Source organism: Phocoena phocoena, chromosome 5 (assembly GCF_963924675.1).
Source record: "Phocoena phocoena chromosome 5, mPhoPho1.1, whole genome shotgun sequence".
Lineage (NCBI taxonomy): Eukaryota > Metazoa > Chordata > Mammalia > Artiodactyla > Phocoenidae > Phocoena > Phocoena phocoena.
Genome location: NC_089223.1, coordinates 32389430 through 32412004, shown reverse-complemented (window position 1 = coordinate 32412004; position 22575 = coordinate 32389430). Strand labels below are relative to the sequence as shown.

The 22575-nt window shown below is 37.2% G+C and overlaps 1 protein-coding gene across 1 annotated transcript in view; it reads right to left on the bottom strand.

Moving 5' to 3' along the window:
- MND1 (meiotic nuclear divisions 1) overlaps positions 1–22575 on the bottom strand; it is an 83854-nt gene that overhangs the window by 27161 nt on the left and 34118 nt on the right. The window contains exons 5-6 of the mRNA XM_065878131.1: positions 4513–4587; positions 1265–1379 (exon numbers count right to left, since the gene is read on the bottom strand). Coding sequence (XP_065734203.1) covers positions 1265–1379; positions 4513–4587 — 190 coding nt within the window. The remainder of the gene's footprint in view (positions 1–1264; positions 1380–4512; positions 4588–22575) is intronic.

Genomic DNA, 22575 nt, shown 5'->3' with positions numbered 1-22575 from the left:
CTTAAAATGCTCTTTCACAAGAAAATGCTCTAGATAGGATACACACCATTTGATGTCCTCTTAAACAAGCAGTCTGTGTCTTCTTTTAAAGGTGAATCATGAGCAGCCCTCACTTCCTAGTAGTGAACTCCTAACTTGTCTCCTGCTGCTTTGATGTGCTTGTGTTCACTGAGGGTCACTTGATATTAGTTAAAACTTTAAAACAGATTAAAGTGCTTAATTTTGTAGCACATTCGGTTAGTACTTTCTTCTGCGGGAAGATGATAAATGAAATGAATCCATGGGCAGCACGAAAGAGCTCCCCAAGTACTTAATTCACAGAAAATGACTGGCTCAGAGGGTTCTTCTGCCTCCACTTTGCTTTGAAAATCACCCTGGGTAATCAGCTGAACCAGGGCTACTACATATTGTCTAGGCCGTGCATGGACTACATGTACTTGCATGGCATCTCCTGGAGTCTTGCAAAGCAGAACCTGTCTCTAAAATTAAGTTTAACTTTAGATTATACTAATTGAACTGCTTAAAATTTTTTTTAATTGTAAAGAATACCATCAAACTTAATTGTAACCAAACTATTCTCAGGTTAATTTAAAAATATTTTCAATTTCTCTCAAAGTCTTCAATCACATACTATAATATCAGTTTTTCTAGATGTTTCACTTGATAAAGTTTCTTAAATGAAAAGACAGGCTAAAACAGAAAAATGAGAAAAGTGATGCATACTTTTCTAAGCAATTAACTGCAGTATCTTTCATTTCCTCAAATATTCAAAATTCTATCTTTACAGAAATATAAAAAATATACTGAAAATGAAGCTTTGGGGACTCTGTTTTAAAAGTAAGGAAAAACATCATTGGAATATTTAAAAGGCAAGTCAACACACAGACTACTTTTCTGCAGCTTGTAAACTCGTATTTTTTGGTATTACTTTTCCTAGAAGATAATGGTGGATTTCTTTCCGGAGTCAAGGTACTTGAGGCCAACTTAACTCCTTCTCTGACTTCTCAGTTTCCTAAGCCTATATTTTATGTCTTTACCCTTCTACCCCACCAACCGTCCTTATTCTTGAGATGCTCATAATTTCAAAGTTGTCACTGTTCAGTGCTTTAACATTAAGGTTCCTTAATGCAAATATTAATGCAATAGTAATATTATTAAGGGTTTTATTTTCTCATATACGTGGAGAATGGTTATCAGGCAACCAGAAGTATAAAGTATCTTTGTTAGCAAAGTTAAAAACCCTCAAGGTGTAATACAAACTTACGTATTTCTTCCACAACTTGCGGGTCACATTCTTTGTATTTTTCTACTTCGGCCTTTAGCTGTTCCCTTTGGTCTCGAAGTGAAGAAAGCTCTTTTGCTAGCAAGGTTCGCTCTTCCTGTATTCAAAATAACATTATGTACAATTAAGACAAACAATATGCCATAAGTTTATACATTTTATAAACATTTTATTTTCTCATAACTGATACGCGTTAGGTTTTGACGATATTATATATACATATACATACATATTCACAGTGTAAGAACGAACTCAATTCTCATTTTTCTCTGCAATCTCAATTATCTTATATAAATGTTAACTGAATGGAAATTAATATGTAGAATGGAAGCTCATAAACAGATTAGAGGTTACCAATTATGTCTGAACTCAAAAGAGGACTGTCATTACATTAGGAAAAAAATTATACCACTTCTTGGGTAGTTTCGCAAGATTGTATCTATATATATGTAAGTAATATTTTATGGCAACATCAATCATTATAAAATTTTCCTTGAAAGTGTTCTAGATAATTTTCCAGACTTCAAGGATGATTAACCTTTAAAAATATCAGAAATAACAGAACTGTAGCTTGTGACCTCCTATCACTTTCCTTTAAAGTTAAACCAGAATAAAGCTTTTACACAAAATGATCCAATAAACACCATTTGAAATTTCTAGCCATAGTTTTCACTAACAGGTAGAAGTAATAGTGCTATCGGTATTCAGTTCATATGTGTGAAAATTAAGTCCAAATAAAAACCAAATACTGAAAAAGGTTATGGTACAGAATTATAGGAAAAGTCTGAGGCAAAACCAAATAAGAGTTCAAACTGCCTGATGGGACTTGTTTAAGGTTCCTTGCTAGCTTGTATTTTTGTACTTGTATTTTTCTACTTTTGCCTTAAGCTATTCTTCTCGGTTCCAAGTAAAGAAAGCTACTTTTGCTAGCAGTTATATAACAGAATGCATGTACAGACCTCTGAAGTAGCAGAGTCCAACAGAACTGTGCAATGACAGAAATGTTCTAGATTAGTCTTCTCCAATGCAGGAAACTACACAGGGATACTACATAGGGATACTGAGTACGTGAAATGTGACTGTTACTGAGAAACTGAATTTAATCGTATTTAATTTTAATCCAAATGTAAATTGTTACATATGATTAGTGTATACCACATTAGCATAGTGTAGGAGAGATTGAAAATTAACTGCAATATAAGGTGATCACTATTTGCTATTAACACCCAAATTATACATACTCCACAATGAAAAGCAAGAGGAGAAAAAGCTAATGAAGACAGGAGAAGCAGGGTGGTGACTATCTGTGTGGATGCAATGACAGCTCTCCAGATACCCTGAGTTGGGAGCCTGGTTATTCGCACCAAGACCTTTGCCAAATTGCTTAACCTTTTTGTGCTTTCAGTTCCTCAAATGTAAAAATGAATATAGTAATAGTAGCTACCTCCTTAGACTGTTGGCAGGATTCAATATAGAAAATGCATTTGGAACAGTACCTGCCTGGCTCATAGTAAGCAGAATATATATGTTAGCTATTTCTTTTTCTTCATTACCATCATCAGCAGTATCATCATCACCATGAATAATATCTAGTAGATAGAAAAAGCTTTCAGATATTTCTGAAAACTCGTGACTAGTGAACACAGGATGAACACAAGAGTTCATCTTTCTCAGGAGTCTTTCTGAACTCCTATAATCTTCTGATAGCTGTAGGTACCAACTGGGTTTGCTAGTAGGTTTTTTTCCTAGTTTCAGTGGTTACAGTGGACTGGGTAACCTTCAGCAGACTGGCTGACTACTTTGTGGCATGAACATGTCACCATTAGTTGAAGGTGCTTCTACAAGTTATTGCCAAATCAAAGGAAAAAAACAGGATCAAATAAAGAAGTGGTAATTGCTGTCAACTGAAGAAGAAATAAAACAGTTTCAGGTTATATCCAGAACTTACCTTCCCTTAAATATTCTTCAGCAATTACCATTCTCCAATTCCTATCTGTCACTGTCCTGACTATTCACATGAAAGAATGTATGTAAAATAACTCTGAAAAGCATAAAGCCATGTAAACCTGTGATGTATTCTTTTCTATTGGGTTGGCCAAAAAGTTCGTTTGGGTTTTTCTGTAAGATGTTACAGAAAAACCCAAACGAACTTTTTGGCCAACCCAATACAATGTGACAAGTTTTTGAGTCTCTTTCACAAGTTGTACAAATAGAGGTTGAGATGAAATGCTTAGAGGTTCATATTGATCTTCAACATTTTTTCAAGTCATAAGTCCATACCTGAGATAATGGTAAAACTAAAAAGTAAAGTGAATTTTTAAAAACCCCTAACACTTTTTAAAATAAAATAGTAGGTCAAAATTCATGTAAATAATTTAGAAATATTACAAGGCCATGAAAACACTGTATTGATAGTTTTCTTTCTTTTTTTAGATCGATCTATCTATCTATCTATCTATCTATGGCTGCATTGGGTCTTTTTTGCTGTGCCTGGGCTTCCTCTAGTTGCCGCGAGCGGGGGCTGCTCTTCATTGTGGTGTGCTCATTGCAGTGGCTTCTCTTGTTGCAGAGCATGGGCTCTAGACATGTGGGTTTCAGTAGTCGTGGAGCGCGGGCTCAGTAGTTGTGGCTCTGGGGCTCTAGAACTCAGGCTCAGTAGTGTGGCGCATGGACTTAGCTGCTTCATGGCATGGGGGCTCTTCCCGGGCCAAGGATTGAATCCATGTCCCCTGCATTGGCAGGCAGATTCTTAACCACTGCACCACCAGGGAAGTCCGATAGTTTTCAATTTATTCAGTGCCAAGACTTAAAAAGCTGACTCTTAAAAATTTACATAAACATTTATATAAGGCTTACTTTGTGCCAGGCTCTCTTCTAAGTGCTTTGCAAATATTAGCTAGTTTAATCACACAATAACTCAGTGACATAGATTTTATTATTCCCCATTTTACAACTGAGAAAATCGAGAAGAAAGAGTTTAGGAGACTTTCAAACCCAGGCAGTCTGGCTCCAGGGTTTATGCTTCTATGCTACACTGCTATACACAATATAATACAATAATAATAAATCTAGATTCACAGTTAGGGAATCCTACCAGGTCAAATGTTCACAGCCTTTGCTGTGACTCGCTTCTTTTCTAGTGGGAACAGCATCCTCCTCACAGGAAGCTCGATGCTTTTATTCTTCTATTTAGAATTGACATTATAAAGAATCTACAGATACAAACTTACTGTTTCATGTCGGCCAATTTTAGCTTTCTCGATGCTTTTCTGCAGGTTTGCATGCTTTTGGTTTCCCTCAGATAACTAGAGAATTGAAACAAATAAAATGGTTTGCTAAGATAAACTTGCTTAACATAAAGTTTATGAATCAAGAAGACAAAATGAGATTTGTCTTCAGCCCAAGTCAGTATAACAAAAATGTCAAAGACTAATTTCTCTAACTTGAAGAAAACCAAGTACCATGAATCATTAGGGCAGACTGAAAAAAAAAAAAAGTTTAAAATATTTCTTTTTATACTATACAAAAAAGTATACAATATGCTTTCAATCTTTTCTACAGTCTTGATTTATTAGGTTCCCCGCCCCCATCACAAATAACTTGAGGTATATTATTTAGTTAAAAATTTAACTTGAAAGTTAAAAAAAAATCTGTTTTATATAAATTCTCTCTTCACATTTCATTTCACTTCTGACGAAAGTCTTGTTTGAAACACTCTATACTGTTTCTTATAGGCTGGTAGTACCGTGACCTGCTTCACTAACATAGAGTCAAAAATGAACACATCACTGTATACTAAGTTCTTAGAGAAGAAAAAATCTATTAGATTGTTGCCAAATTTAGGCATGTTTTACATACGTTAAAAGTGAGCAGTTTAAGCATTTTACGAAGCTTAGAAAGTAGTAAGTTATATTGTAAAAGGATTAAATAATACCAGCCTAAAGAGACCTTAGATACAGAATATTCATTAGCATGTGGCTGGGCCCACACCAAAAATGACTGGTTAACTTCAGAACATTGCCTCCCCATCTCAATTTTATTAATCTCACCTGGGCCCAAGATTAAATAAATAATCACAGGAAATTCTCAATACTAAATTCTCCATCACATTTTTTGCTACATAAACTAGTTAGAAATTTTAGACTCATTTAATTGGGTAAGGGCTTTTTAAAAATATATTCCACTCCTCACTAACTCTTGAGTTATGAACATTTGGGAAATAATTAACAAATGGATGAGTAATTTCTTTTGGCTGATTCTAAGAAACTGACCTTTCACTATATGACCTTGTTATATGTAGAGGGTGAATTATATTTAGATACCCTTTTTTTCTTAAAAATCACAAAGAGTATCTTCAAAAAGTTTGTAGCTTTACCCTGACTTTGGGAAATGTTCCACTTCTCAATATGCACAAAGGGAATATTGTCAGTTTTCCTTTAATGGCTCTAGTCCCTGATTCTAATCCATAGCATGAACAAGATCCATCTGTGATGCCAAGAAGACACCACTACCAAACCAGTTATACCTCTTCTTGAGAGTAATTATCTTCCTAAGTTAAAAAAACAAAAATCTGCTGTAGAGTTAAGAGCCAAAATAAGCTTTAAAGCCCTAAATTTAGCAAAGAGACCTTGTTCTTTAAAACAAGGGTTCTCACTTATAACACTCTGTTTAAAAGGTTAATATTCTACCCTGAAGGACCCACCTGAAATAATTAATAAATGCATGTAACATCTGAATTCAGGAGTAGAGAATTTTCCAGTGAAAAAACACACACATACATTAGCATAACACTTTTCCATTACAAATGTTTTTAAAATAACCAAGTAGGCAGATGTTACCCAAAAAATGAAGAACTATGTAAAAATTAGCCAATAATTAATGGACATATATCTTAACTCTATTAATGAAGTGTCTCCCCGGTATTGTATGTCTGCTTGTAATTATTTACAACTTAAAAACATTTGAAAGAGAGCTAATTCAGGAATTCCTTAACTCTGAAGATAACCTTATGTATTTTAAATGTGATTTCATGACTCGTCATTTTAAGTATCTTGGTAATGGAGGGAGGCACAATCTAAATGATGTTATCAAATGAGAAGCTTCTGCTAATTATCCTAAGTACTGAAACAATTTGGTTCAACTCAATAGTGAAGGCTTCTTGGCTCTGTTTAGTTCTTAAAATCTCAACTACTGGAAACAATGAAAGCAACTCTTGTGAGGCAGCCTGTGCTACCAGTTTTTCATCTACATATCGCTTAGAAGGAATACTGCTATAGCTCCTAACACATACCTTGGAATTAAACCAAATCCAGGCCTCAAGTGATTAAGAGCTGAGATTTTCAGCCACTCTATAGGTATTATCTAAACCACAAGTTCTGAACTTTAGCACACATCAGAATCACCTGAAAGGCTTGTTAAAACACAGGTTGCTGGGCTCCACCTCCCAGGTTTTGAACAGTAGAGGTCTGGGATAGAGCCTAATAATTTGCATTTCTAACATGCTTCTGGTTAGGGGCACCACACTTTTGAGAACTACTGGATTACACATAAACCTGTTTTCTTGCAGTAACAAACCCAACTAAAACACACAAGATATTAATATATGGGAGAATATTACCTAGTTCATCAGCAAAAAATGAATTATTGCTAAATACTGTAGTCTGAACTAGAAACAAAATATCTCAATATTTCTGTCACTGAAAGAAATACAAAAGCCCACATTTAGAAAAATAGAAAAAGAAGCGATACTCTATAGTTAAGAAAAGTATTCACCACAGGATTCCTTTAAAGAGCAAACTCTCTTGACACATTTCTGTAACATAAAACAAGAACCAACTATATATATTAACACTGTAACAAATCCATTTCCAACTTTCACTAAAGCAAATAATAATTTTTAAAGCCAAGTAACTCAGAAAAAACAGCAGCAGCAACAAAAACAAAAATGTCTTGTAATTAGTAAGAACAAGATTTCATCTTTAGACTTGAGGAAGGATCTGACACAATGCTTCTCTTTAATGCATTCCAGACCACCTATACAGATACTCAGGATTCAGAAACATAATGCCAATGTTTTCTAAAGAGCTAATTCACTGCCTGGAGGAACTGCCTTTTCAGAAGAGGAACAGGAAGATTGATTCAAGCTGGCTGCACTGGAATTCTGATTTGCTCCTTTTCAGAAATAAAAAAAATTTCAAAGCATTATGAAAAAAATATAGAGTTTTCATAGGTGGGAAAGAATGTCAAGGAACAGAGGATGGGGAAAAGAGGTAATAGCAAGAGAAACCAGAACAGTCTACTGCTTTATCAAAACTCACGTACGGTATGTTATGGAAAAAAAAGGTTCTATGTCTTGTTTTTCCTTAAAATAACAAAAAAGCAAGGTAGTATAATTTAAGATTTCATATGTTTAGAAACTCCTATTAGTGTATCTACAATTTTAAAATTTATTTTTTAAGGCAATATTCCATTTAGGAATCAATCATAAGGAAACAATGAACACTATAAAGATGTATTTATATATAAAGATGGGAGCTATATAATTGTCTTAACAATAGAGAAATGTTAAATCATTATTTCACAGTATGGATGTGTCACAATTATGTAGCCAAAGGAAACATTTTAAAAGAACTTTTAATGACACAGATACAGAACAGAGTTTTAAAAAAACTGGAAACAAAACTGTCAATACATTTGAGAGCCTATCTATCACCAAAAAACCTCAAAACCCCCCCAAAACTGCAAGAAAGTGCACAAAACTTAACAAATGGTTACCTCTGTATTGTGGAACATACTTATAAATTTTCTATATTATGAGCATATATAACTACTATTTAAAAAATCATTTTCCTGGGAAATGGGGTAGGGGGAGGAAACGAATAGGTGAGGGAGATTAAGAGGTAAAAATTTCCAACTGCAGAATAAATGAGTCATGGGTATGAAATGTACAGCATGGGGAATATAGTCAATAATTATGTAATATCTTTGTACGGTGATGTATTATAACTAGAGTTATCATGGTGATCAGTTTGAAATGTACAGAAAAACAGAATCACTATGTTGTGTAATAGGAACTAACAAAGTATAGTAACTTACAGAAAAAGAGATCAAATTTGTGGTTACCAGAGACAGGGGTTGGGGGGATTGGATGAGGGCAGTAACAAGGTACAAACTTCCAGATATAAGATAAATAAGTACTAAGGATGTAATGTACTACATGATAAATATAATTAACACTGCTATATGTTATATATGAAAGTTAAGACAGTAAATCCTAGTTATGACAAGAAAGAAAAATTTTTTTCTATTTCTTTAATTTTTTTATCTATATGAAATGATGGATGTTCCCTAAACTTACTGTGGTAATCACAGCATGACGTATGTAAATCAAATCATTATGCTGTACACCTTAAATTTGTACAGTGCTGTATGTCAATTACATCTCAATAAAACTTGAAGAAAAAATTATTTTCCCATTATAAGCAATATATGAATATATTTTCAAGAGATTAAAATGAGTACATTTTTGTTTTAAAAGACTCAAACAACAGAAGTATTTAAACAAATTCCCCTTTGCTCTCCACCTCTGCACCATCACCACTACCCCCCTCCTAGGGAGGGACCCCTATAAAGTTTAGGGAGCATCCTTCTTGTCCCAATTCTTTTGCTTCATATACTGATATGATCAATGTGGAGAACATGTCAAAACACACATGGAATTATTCTTTATGTTTCATGTCAACATATTTTCTAAGGTCTACTTCATTTTCTAAAAAATAATTTTATTTTTTAGAGCAGTTTTAGGTTCACAACAAAATTGAGTGGAAGTTAGAGAGAGCTCCCATATAACCCTTGCCTCCACATACACACAGGCTCCCCCAATCATAATTCTCCAGAGTGGTACATTTGTTACAACTGATGAACATATACTGACACATCGCTATCGCCCAAGGTCCATAGTTTTCATTAGGGTTCACCCTCGGGGTTGTACATTCAATGGGTTGTAACAAATGTATAATGACATGTATTCATCATTATGGTATCATAGAATATTTTCACTGCCCTAAACATCTTCTGTGCTCTGCCTATTCACGCCTGTCTCCCCCCAGCCTCTGGCAACCACTATCTATATAGTTTTGCCTTTCTAGAATGTCATGTAGTTGGAATCATACATTATGTAACCTTTTCAGATTGGCTTCTTTCATTTAGTAATATGCATTTAAGGTTTTTCCATGTCTTTTCACGGCTTGATAGCTTATTTCTTTTAATCATTGAATGATATTCCATTGTCTGAATGTACCACAGTTTTTTTATGCATTTACCTACTGAAGGACATCTTGGTTGCTTCCAAGTTTTGGCAATCATGAATAAAACTGTTATAAACATTCATATGCACATGTTTTCCACGCATCTGAGTAAATCTCGAGGAATGCAATTGGCTTCTCCGTACTGCTACACTTATCTGTCCATTCTTACACAACTAGCAAGTTTTAATTACTGTAGCATTATATTTTGATATCTGATAGGGAAAATCCTACCCCATTGTTCTTCCTTTTTAAATACTTCCTTGGTGTTTCTTGTAGTTTGTCTACTACATGAACTTGAGAGTTGTCCATAAAAATCTAGTGGGATTTTGGTTACCATAACATATAAATGACATAAATTGATGCTTTTATAGTTGAGTTTACTTATTCATGAATATGTTGCTCCATTTACTTAAGAGTTCTTTCATGTCCTTCAGTAGGGTTTTGCAATTTTCTTCATGTTTGCCTTGCCCATTTCTTGTCAGGGTTTAATCCGTTTTTTGTGGGTTTTTTTTTGCGGTACGCAGGCCTCTCACTGTTGTGGCGGGAGAGTTGCGGAGCACAGGCTCTGGATGCGCAGGCTCAGCGGCCATGGCTCACAGGTCCAGCCGCTCCGCGGCATGTGGGATCTTCCCAGACCGGGGCACGAACCCACGTCCCCTGCATCGGCAGGCGGGCTCTCAACCACTGCGCCACCAGGGAAGCCGAATACTGGTTTTGGTGCTGAGGGATAGGCAACGACCCCAGGTATAAGCCTGTCACTGTATGAATGCTCTTCTTCACAGTGGTTGATTTCAAGTGTTGAATCAGGATAAGATCAAGGTCTTTTGTTCAATGGTTGTGGGAAACAACTCTCTCCTGCCCTCTGGATTGTCAACTGTATAGCTACAGGGAGGCAAACAAACCAACTTACTGCTGGCAGCCATCTTAGAACCATGAAGAAAGCCAACTTGAGGACAAAGGCATTACACAAAAGGCAAAACCAAGAGAAAGAGTCAGAATCTTGATTAAATTATGCCTGAAGCATGCTCTACTTTTGAAATATTTTAATTTAAATGAGCCTTTAAATCAATCTCACCTTTATCCTTCACACCAAGTAAACTCGGTTTTTCTACCTTTACCACAGTAAACACTGTAACTGTTACAATGGATAAAGCTTTAACAAGCTGGCCAGCTATGAAAGCTGTGAAATATTTTGGAAGACATCAAATTTAAAAGATTCTTATTCCTCTATATTGGGTTATAGAACTAAGTCTTCAAGAATAGGAATGAGTAAAGTAATATATACCAGGAAGGCTCTTCATTCAATAAACATTTATGAAGTGCTCACTATACACACAGCTACAATACTATTGGCTCAAACCTTTTCACTAAATAAATATAGTAACAAATAACTCAAGGCATGTATGAGCACTGAATGTCTGTTGAGTATTTCTGAAATATTTTCCTTATGCTACAAGACAGTGCTCATTAAAAGATAACACTCCATGAAGCTAGTAAAAATATAGCATATTAATATTCCATTTAACCAGGAGATCAAATTTCCAGCAATCCAGCCCTGTGGAACACACTAAAGAACCTGAGAAAAGTATATCAGGAATCCTAAATAATGGACACAGGAAAAACATGAGAATCCCATCAGGAAAGCAACATAAAGGGAAAGCGAAGCCACTCAGTAAGTGCACACTTGAGGAGAATTCAAACACCCACACATAATAACTGCTGAAGATGAGATCATGGTAATCAAACATTACAGTGTAAAGAAACAAACTGTTAGAGCAGTGCACAACGAACAAGAGATTAGCATTCCTTCAACTAGAAATATCAGGAATATGTTCAATAGGGTTAAAGTGATAAAAGGAGAAACAGAAAGCTAAAGAAATTACAAGAAGAAAAAAGCAAGATTTGAAAATCAACTATCTGAAAATGAACTATTGTAGATGAACTATTTTTAATTTCTAGGAAGCAGTAAAAAATATTAAGAAGTAGTAAAGAGATACAGAAGATATAAAAAGAAGCTCCAACAGAAGCCTTCTGGTATCGTGAGAATGAAGTTAAAAGTTGTGACTATAGTCAAAGCCTTATGCAGAATCCAATTAGAAGTCATTCAGATATTTTGAAAGCCAAAGCCATGCAAAATCCAAATGATACTGGGAGGGAAGTTAGATACAAAATTATGGAGGAACATAGACTCATCAGACATGAGAACTGGGTTCTAATATGACAAACTCAGAAATGAGGGCTAAGTAGTAGGGGCTAAGAATTGTCTGCCAACTTCCATTTTTTCTTAGTAACAGGACCTCAAACAATAGTGAAAATAAATAAGAATTATTATCTTTCAGTGCTGTGGGCAAGAATATGTCCTAGATAGGGAGTCTGTTAAGAAATCCATCTGAGAAGAAAATCCAAAATCCACTTGGTGGAAGGGCAGCCTGAAATTATTTGGAATGACAGAATTGTTTAACAAGTAAGCTTTTTCAAATCAAGGGGAGATTTAAAATTAATTATAAAGATGAGCAGATCTGTATTATTAATATCTTTGTGTTAAGAAATATAACCTATACATATTTTGCATTGTACTCATAGGGTAAAACCATAGAAGCAACTTAATTCCTCCCCCACATCTGCCATTTTAGAAACAGCTCAGTGAGGGAAGTACTTCCTCTGCCACTAAACGAAGAGTTGGGAGTCCCATGACGTTTTTCATCACTCTAAACCAAGATCTACAATTATTTTAAGTTGCCAAACAAAGCCTTAATTCAGAAATTAGAATGTCTAACATAATAATCAACACTCCAAATCTTGATTTAAAGGTAAGACTTCTCTCCTTTTCAGCAACTGCTGGCTGCCAGTGGGTTTTGCTGGAAAGGGTGCATTGTCCTTTTCTCTTTCCTGGCCTAGAGTTTCTGTCCTCCCTTTAGTCCACTGACTGAAGTTTCTGCCTCCTGTTCCCCACCTCTACCAAGCTTGGAGAAGGGGAGAGAGAACAGAACAAGTAAAGGGGACCCGAAATATCTTACTGTTAGGATGTCTCAGTGCTCTCTGAGCCTGACATGTTTGCTGAATTCTTGCATGGCTGCGCTCCTGGGTTCTTTGTAGTAAGAACCCAGGGTTCCACTATCTGTAATCTCCATGATGCAGAAGACACATTTTATTGCTCTGGGGGCTACACAACATTCCCGCTCACCGTCCCCCTTCCCTAGCTTGCCTCCTACCCACTTCCAGCCTGGCTTTTCAGATTCATTCCACACACACGCACACACACGCACGCACGCACACACACACACACACACACACACACACACACACACTCTGTGTTAGGTTACAATGCACTCTGGAACAGAATGTAACGTGCCTCCAGATGGGCTCTTGTTCTCTCACTTGTGAGTGTTGGCTCACACGTAGTCCACAGGGGCATTCATGTATGCAAAAAACTCCAGGATTGCTGGCCCATTCCTTACTTTTATGTATTGTAATAATTGACAGAATCTACCAATAGATCTACATAGATGCTAAAATCAGCAAATTACTTTTACATAAGGAATTGCTTATTTTCCTATTGTCTCTCAAGAGCGCTGGGAAATGATATGCTCACATTTCACTCCTAACATTTATGAATACTTCTTGTGAGAATTAAGACTGTCCACTATTGAAATTTCTAATACAAATGTTAACTTAAATACTACTTAAAATGTTTTGATCCAATAAGTTATTCAGTTTAAGTAATTTAGTTTCATTAGAATCTACTCACTGAAAATACAACAAATTACTTGCTAAGAAGCATCAGTTAAAGAGCTTAAGTTAAGTTCAAATATGCGTTATAATAAACTTCACCTTAAATTTATAAAGCCAAAGAAAAAGTCATAAAGAGAAAACAGTGCTGAGAAATAGTGGCTGAATAACGTAGCTGCCCATAAAGGCTTTTATCTTTTTAAGAGAATGATGCTCTTCTTTTTTTTTTTTTTTTTTCATCTATTTCTGCCTCTTATAGTGAAAAGATTCAAGAGAACTTGTATTTTAAAGGATTAAGAAAGCAAATGAAGGCCTTCTCTTCCACAGCCTAAGCAGCTTTAGCAGAATGAAGAGAGCAACCTAACACATTTGGATGGTATAAACTAACTCAAGAGCTGAGAGCAGCCAACCAAACTAAGATCTGTGGCAAGTTTAAGTGTTAGAAATCACTGAAAACGTAAAAATGTATTTAACTTTAAAAACTATAATAATTTAAAAAATTTAAATTGAGGTTTCTTTGCATCCAGTCGAAGTTTTTAAAAAAGTTATAGACTAGGAAATTTATGGTTATAAATAAATATAAATACTACGGAACCTGAACAAAGCCCTATATTTGAATCTGATGAAATGCAGGCCTGGAAGTTTGGACCCATGCCCTTTGGTCAAGTAAGAACCATACTTTAAACAAAAAAGCACCCAACTAATAGGGTTATTTTTGTGAAACTTCTAAATATATAAAACAGCCAGAGACACTATGAACACTGAAATATTAAAATGTACAAAATACTGATATACTTTTTGAGGGCAAAACAAGACAAATGACATTAGGGCTATCCCAGGAAGCTAAGGATATATATGACTTTGACACTGCCACCACCTGGTGGCATGACACTAAAATTGTAGGTCCAGTTTTTTGTGAAATAAGTCTTTCCAGGTTGGCTGATTTGGGGAGAAAATAGTTATGAATGAGAACAGCTGTTACAAACCTGTAATCCATATGAAGCACAGAAGAATGTTTTGGGTATGGTATAGGGAATTCTATATCTCTGGAGTCAGGCTTCTCAAACTCATCCAGCAAGTAAATCCAATAGCAAAGGAGAATAATTACTGGGGGAAGGTTCAGAAGCCTAGCCCAAAGCTACCTACTACAAAAGCAAAACAAACAAATATAAAAAATAAATCACTGAAATCTTAAGTTCTATGGTAAAAATTCCTGCAAGTTTCAAGTTGTAATATTGACTATTATAATTTTTATTATTTAAAATTATTTACTAATAAAAATCCTGTCTACATACTTCCCCCACCTACCCACAACTTTTGAGTCACTCAACCTCAACAAATATATTTAATTCTTGATTATCTGAGACAGTGGAGAGAATAAAAACATTCAATTTAAAAGACATGACTTTTGGGTTTCCCTGGTGGCGCGGTGGTTGAGAGTCTGCCTGCCGATGCAGGGGACACGGGTTCGTGCCCCGGTCTGGGAAGATCCCACATGCCGTGGAGCGGCTGGGCCTGTGAGCCATGGCCGCTGAGCCTGCACGTCCGGAGCCTGTGCTCCGCAACGGGAGAGGCCACAACAGTGAGAGGCCCGCGTACTGCAAAAAAAAAAAAAAAAAGACATGACTTTTAAGTGCTTAAAGATATAATTTTGCAGATCTTGTTAATTGCATGTCTAAAGCCTTTTGTTCTTTGTAAACAGAACTCCAACTTTGTTCAGATTGGGATGGCAGTGTGCTCAGAGAGAACGGGTCCCCTCCCATTTAACAGGTCCCAGAGGTTAAACTATAATGGCTAACCCTTCCAGCATGAGCATGTATCTCAGACTTGGCCAATGAGACAATAAAGGGAAGCCTATTAGGGAAAGGGGGCATTCTGGGATTTTCCTCCTGGATAGAAAGAGAGAGATGTATAAGAGGAAAGCCCATCATTATTCCTGCTTTGGACACTGTCATGGGAAGATATAGCTGCTGTAGTAGCTACGTGCATCCAAAAAGGGAAAGCCAAAAACCATCAGAGAAGCCAGTCCAGACCTCTGATATCAATGTGTTCGGGGGGAAGGCTCCTAGACCAAGTATACAATAGCTAGGACTGAGACTAGGCAGTGCTGTATTGATTTACTCATTCATTCAATAACATGTATTTTGTTTCTATGTGTCTCAGTAACTGCATTCCATGCTGGGGATAAAACATGGTTAAGATATCCCTGCTCTCAGAATGTCTGCTGTGGTAATACGACACATAAAGACTTCACCCTATGAAAGAAATATATGTAAGAGAGACAAAGCACAAAGTAGTACTGAACTTGCTGAGGAGGGGATAAAAACTTCCCAGAAGAAAAGATTTCTGACGTAGGTCTTAAATATCTCTGGTTAATGGACAGGTTGGAGTTTGTTAGGTAGACAAGTAAAAAGAGCCAGCCAGGTGCAGCATGTGAAAACACAAGAAATAAAATGAACAGCATTCAGGAAACAGTGTAAACAATTTGGTTAAACTGGTGTGTAGGGTTGTAGAAGGATAACAACAGGTTATTAGTCTGGCCAGTGGCAGGAGCTAGATTACAAAGAGCCTTAAAGTCAGGTTGAGGAATCTGGACTTGTTATTCAGGAACAGGAAACCATCCAAATGGCATTAAAAGACACTACTACAGCAGATGAAAGAAAGTGAAGACTGGAGACAGGGAGTTCAGTAAAGACACTAATTCAAAATTCTGAGCCAGAGATAATGAGAGTCTAAGCCAAGACAGTAGCAGTGAAGATGGAGAGGAAGGGAGAGATTTGAGAGATATAACTATGTTGAATCAGAAGAGTTTGAAACCCACTGGGTGTGGAGAAAAGGGAGAGAAAAAAAAAAATCTAAGTTAACTACCAGGTTTCTGGTTTGGGCGACTAAGGGGATAGTAGTTTCAGAGTCTATAAGACACAGAGGAGCAGGTTTGGGTAAAGAACTGAGTTTTGAACAAACTGAATGTGAGTTGCCTGCCAGCCATTCAAGCAGGGATGTGTAGTGAGTAGCTGAATACACAGGTGTGAAGTTCAGTGCAGAGGTATAGGCAGGAGATAAAACCAGGGAATGAGAAGTATACAGGTGGCAATGGAAGCCATAGGAGTAGATGAGACCTCCCAGAAGAGTGTGCAGAGCTAGGGAAAGGAACTGAGGATATAAGGCTATGGTCCAGTCTGTGGGTCCTTAGTTTGTCAAGAGTGGCTGCCTGGCTTTGAGGGCTTTCCCCCCGCATTTCAAATATGTTAACAGAAAACATGTATTTACTTAAGATGGGGCTACAAAGGCTAGCTTAAATCTCAGGATTTAAATTCTTCTAAATGGTAATTCTTCAAAAATGAGACTCTAATGGAAAGAATAAACTCAATTAGGGAGACTGGAGTATTATTTTAAAACCTAGATTTATATCAACTAAGTATGTTAGCAATAGTTATTTCACATCAATTTTGAAAAGCTTTCATTGGTGTCATATGTATCTCTAGTTTAAAAAAATGGGAAAAAATAACTTAAAATGCAATGGGGAGCAGAAATAAATAAAACAGAGACTAAGCAAAATAGAAAAGATCAATAAAACTAAGAGCTGGTTCATTGAAAAGATAAATAAAACGGATAAACTTACCAGACTCATCAAGAGAAACAGAGAGAGGATTCAAATAAATTCAGAAATGAAAAAGGGGAAGTTACAGACACCACAGAAATACAAAGGATCATAAGAAATTACTATGAATAATTGTATGCCAATAAAATGGACAACTGAGAAGAAATAGATAAGTTCCTAGAAACACGCAATCTCCCAAGACTGAACCAGGAAGAAATAGAAAATATAAATAGACCAATTACCAGAAATAAAATTAAATCAGTAGAAAGAAAGAAAAAAGCTTCCAACAAACAAAAGTCCAGGGCCAGACAGCTTCACTAGGGAATTCAACCAAACATACAAAGAAGAATTAATGCCTATACTTCTCAAATTAATCTAAAAAATTGAAGAGGAAGGAACACTTTTGAACTCATTCTATGAAGCCAGCATCACCCTGATACCAAAACCAGACAAAGACACCACAAAAAAAGAAAATTATAGGCCACTATCATTGATGAACATAGGCACAAAAATCCTCAACAAAATATTAGCAAAATGAATTCAACAACAAATTAAAAGGATCATAAACCATGATCAAGTGGGAGTTATCCAAGGAATGCAAGGATGGCTCAATATCCACAAATCAGTCAATGTGATACACCACATTAACAAATTTTTTATTTTAGTTTTTTAAAAATTTATTTTATTTTTTAAATTTTTGGCTGCATTCGGTCTTCATTGCCGTGTGTGGGCTTTCTCTAGTTGCAGCAAGCAGAGGCTACTCTTTGTTGTGGTGCATGGGCTTCTCATTGCAGTGGCTTCTCTTATTGCAGAGCACAGTCTCTAGGCACATGGACTTCAGTAGTCATGGCATGCGGGCTTCAGTAGTTGTGGCATGCAGGCTCTAGAGCACAGGCTCAGTAGTTGTGACACACGGGCTTAGTTGCTCCACAGCATGTGGGATCTTCCCAGACCAGGGCTTGATCCCGTGTCTCCTGCATTGGCAGCCAGATTCTTAACCACTGCACCACCAGGGAAGCCCCACATTAACGAATTGAATAAAAATCATATGATCATCTAAACAGAAGTAAAAAAAAAAAAAAAGCTTTTGACGAAACTCAACAACCATTTATGATAAAAAACCCTCTCAACAAAGTGGGTATAGCGGGAACATACTTCAACATAATACAGGCCGTATATGACAAACCTACAGACAACATACTCAATGGTTATAAGTTGAAAGCATTTTCTTCAAGATCAGGAACAAGACAACAATGCTCACTCTCACAGCTTTCATTCCACCAAAAGATTGTTAGAACTAATAAAATAATTCAGTAAAGCTGTAGGATACAAAACTAATATAAAGTATCTGTTGTGTTTCTATACACTAATAATGAACTATCAGAAAAAGAAATTAAGAAAACATTACCATTTACAGTTGCAGCAAAAAGTGTAAAACATCTAGGAATAAATCTAACTAAGTAGATAAAGACCTTTACTTGGAAAACTATAAAACACTGACAAAAGAAATTAAAGACAAAATATACCATGCTCATGGATTGGAAAAATATTGTTAAAACGACCATTCTACCCAAGGCAATCTACAGATTCAAAACAATGACTATCAAAATACCAATGGCAATTTTCACAAAACTAGAACAAAAAATTCCAAAATTTGTATGGAAACACAAAAGACCCCAAATAACCAAAACAATCTAAAGAAAGAAGAACGGGGCTTCCCTGGTGGCACAGTGGTTAAGAATCTGCCTGCTAATGCAGGGGACACAGGTTCAAGTCCTGGTCTGGGAAGATCCCACATGCCACGGAGCAACTAAGCCTGTGAGCCACAACTACTGAGCCTGCATGTCTGGAGCCTGTGCTCCACAATGGGAGAGGCCAAGACAGTAATAGGCCCACGCACCGCGATGAAGAGTGGCCCCTGCTCGCCGCAACTGGAGAAAGCCCTTGCACAGAAATGAAGACCCAACACTGCCAAAAATAAATATAAATAAATAAGTAATTTTATTAAAAAAAAAAAAGAAGAACGAAGCTAGAGGTATCATGTGCCCTGACTTCAAACTATACTGCAAAGCTACAGTAATCAAAACAGTATGGTACTGGCACAAAAACAGACACATAGATCAATGGAACAGAATAGAGAGCTCAGAAATGAATCCACACACTTAAGGTCAATTAATCTACAACAAAGGAGGCAAGAATATACAATGTGGAAAAGCCAACTCTTCAATAAACGGTGTTGGGAAAACTGGACAGCCACATGTACAAGAATCAAACTAGAACTTTTTCACATCATATACAAAAATAAACTCAAAATGGACTAAAGACTTAGATGTAAGACCTGATATCATACACCTATCAAAGGAAAACACAGGCAATATGCTCTTTGACATGGATCTTAGCAAGATATTTTTTTGGGTATGTCTCCTCAGGCAAGGGAAACAAAAGCAAAAGTAAACAAATGGGACTACATCAAACTAAAAAGCTTTTGCACAGTGAAGGAAACCATCAACAAAACAAACAGGCCACCTACTGAATGGGACAAGATACTTACAAATGATATATTTGATAAGGGGTTACTATCCAAAATATACAAAGAATTCATACAATCCAACATCAAAAAACAAACAACTCGATTAAAAAATGGGCAGAGGATCTGAACAGATATTTTTTCCAAAGAAGATATACAGACGGCCAACAGACACATGAAACGATGTTCAATATCACTAATCATTAGAGAAATGCAAATCAAAGCCGCAATGAGATATCACCTCAGACCTGTCAGAATGGCTATCATCAAAAAGACAAGAAATAACAAGTGTTGGTGAGGATGCAGAGAAAGGAGAACCCTTGTATACTGTTGGTGGAAGTGTAAATTGGGGCAGCCACTATGGAAAAGGGTATGGAGTTTCCTCAAAAAATTAAAACTAGAACTACCATATGATCTAGCAATTCTGCTTCTGGGTATTTTTCCAAAGAAAATAAAATCACTAATTCAAAAAGATATATGCATTCTTATGCTCTTTGCAGCAATATTCACAGTAGCCAAGATACGAAACAACCTAAGTGCCCACCACTGATAGATGAATGAATACAGAAGATGATACACACACACACACACACACACACACACACACACACAGGAATATTACCTACAAAAAAGAATGAAATCTTGCCATTTGCAATGACATGGATGGACCTAGATGGTATACTAAATGAAATAAGTCAGAGAAAGGCAAATACCATATAATTTCACTTATATGTGGAATCTAAAAAACAAAACAAATGAACACATATAACAAAACAGAAAAAGAGTCATAGATACAGAGAAGAAACAGGTGATTGTCAGAGGGGAGCGGGTGAGGGACGAGTGAAATATGTGAAGGAAATGAAGAGGTACAAACTTCCAGTTACAAAATAAATGAGTCATGGGGATGAAATGTACAGCATGGGGAATATAGTCAATAAAAATAAAGATAAAATGGGGCGCTTCCCTGGTTGTGCAGTGGTTAAGAGTCTGCCTGCCAATGCAGGGGACAGGGGTTCAAGCCCTGGTCCAGGAGGATCCCACATGCTGCGGAGCAACTGGGCCCGTGTGCCACACTACTAAGTCTGCGCTCTAGGGCCCGCGAGCCACAACTACTGAGCTCACGTGCCACAACTACTGAAGCCTGGGTGCCTATAGCCCCTGCTCTGCAACAGGGGAGGCTGCTGCAATGAGAAGCCTGCGCACCGCGACAAAGAGTAGACCCCCCTCACCACAACTAGAGAAAGCCCACGCACAGCAACGAAGACCCAACGCAGACAACAATAAATAAATTAAAAAAAATTTTTTTTAATAAAATGGGAATAAAGCAATAGAGTCATGAATCTAAAACACAGCCTGTATCAGTGGTCCCCAACCTTTGTGGCACCAGGGACCAGTTTTGTGGAAGACAACTTTTCCACGGACCAGGGGAAGGGGGTATCATTTCAGGATGATTCGAGCGCATTACACTTATTGTGCACTTTATCTCTATTATTATTACACTGTAATATATAATGAAATAATTATACAACTCACCATGATGCAGAATCAGTAGGATCCCTGAGCTTGTTTTCACTTGCCACTCACTGATAGGGTTTTGATATGTGTGCAAGCAACTGATTTATTATGGCCTCTATGCAGTCAAACCTCTCTGCTAATGATAATCTGTATTTGCAGCCACTCCCCAGTGATAGCATCACTGCCTCAGCTCCACCTGAGATCATCCAGCATTAGATTCTCATAAGGAGCATGCAACCTAGATCCCTCACATGCGCAGTTCACAGTAGGCTCCTATGAGAATCTAATGCCACTGCTGATCTGACAGGAGGTGGAGCTCAGGAGGTAATGCGAGCAATGGGGAGCGGCTGTAAATACAGATGAAGCATCGCTTGCTCGCCCTCCTGCTGTGCTGCCTGGTTCCTAACAGGCCATGGACTGGTACTGGTCTGTAGCCTGGGGGTTGGGGACCCCTGATCTAAGGGAGTAAGTATGGAGAAGAAAACATCCTTTAGAATGATTGTTGAAGAACATGAAGTGGAGAGAAGAAAACAGTAGTAAACGAAAGCAGAATGGTCAGAGAAAGATTAATTATCAAGAGTAAAGAGCTCTAAGACAGTCAACCTCATCAAAACTGTTAGAAGGAAGGGGTTATGAAGAGAGTAAGGCAGAAGAATGGCACTGAAAGCATTAAGTGTTGGCACTAAAAGCAGCGAAATTTCAGAGACGAAACTGAGGCAGCAGGCAGCAAAAGCAAAACAGAATTTGCTACCTTGTCTCCATTCTATAATAGTGCCTGCTCGTTTCTCTTTTGCTGAACACACGTTACTTAATTCAATTTATTTATGGTCTAGTATTTGCACTAAAATATGAATTCACTGAGGACAGGGCTATGTCTTAATCTTTTTTTGTTTTGTTTTGTTTTTTGCGGTACGCGGGCCTCTCATTGCTGTGGCCTCTCCCGTTGCGGAGCACAGGCTCCAGACGCGCAGGCTCAGCGACCATGGCTCACGGGCCCAGCCGCTCCGCGGCATGTGGGATCCTCCCAGACCGGGGCACGAACCCGCGTCCCCTGCATCGGCAGGCGGACTCTCAACCACTGCGCCACCAGGGAAGCCCTATGTCTTAATCTTTTTATTTCTAGCACCTAGCATGGTGCCACAGTACATGCTGAAGGATGGTGTGTGCTTCACAAGAACTTGCTGAAGGACCGAATGGCTCCCCATTTTACTCAGGATAAAAACCATGTGATAGCATGGATGGCCTTACATTGCCTGGCCACCTTCCCACTTTATCTCTCTACTCTGAGTTCAACTACTCCCTTTCACTTATACTTACTCTAGCCAGACTGGCCTCTTTGACGTTTCTTAAACTTACTGGGTATGCTGGTGTCTTGAGGCCTTTGTGTTCGCTGTTTTCTCTGTCCAAACATTGTCTCTCTCTGGATGTTTCTCCCCACGATATATTCACAGGTTAACTCCCTCTCCTCCTTCAAATCTCACTTTCTCAAGGTCTACTCTATTTTAAATCTGCACCCCACCCCCCAACTCTAGTACTACTTAAAAATTTTTTTTCACATACCCACCACTTTTTCATACAATACATAGTTTGCTCAGTGATGTTTATTGTTTGATGT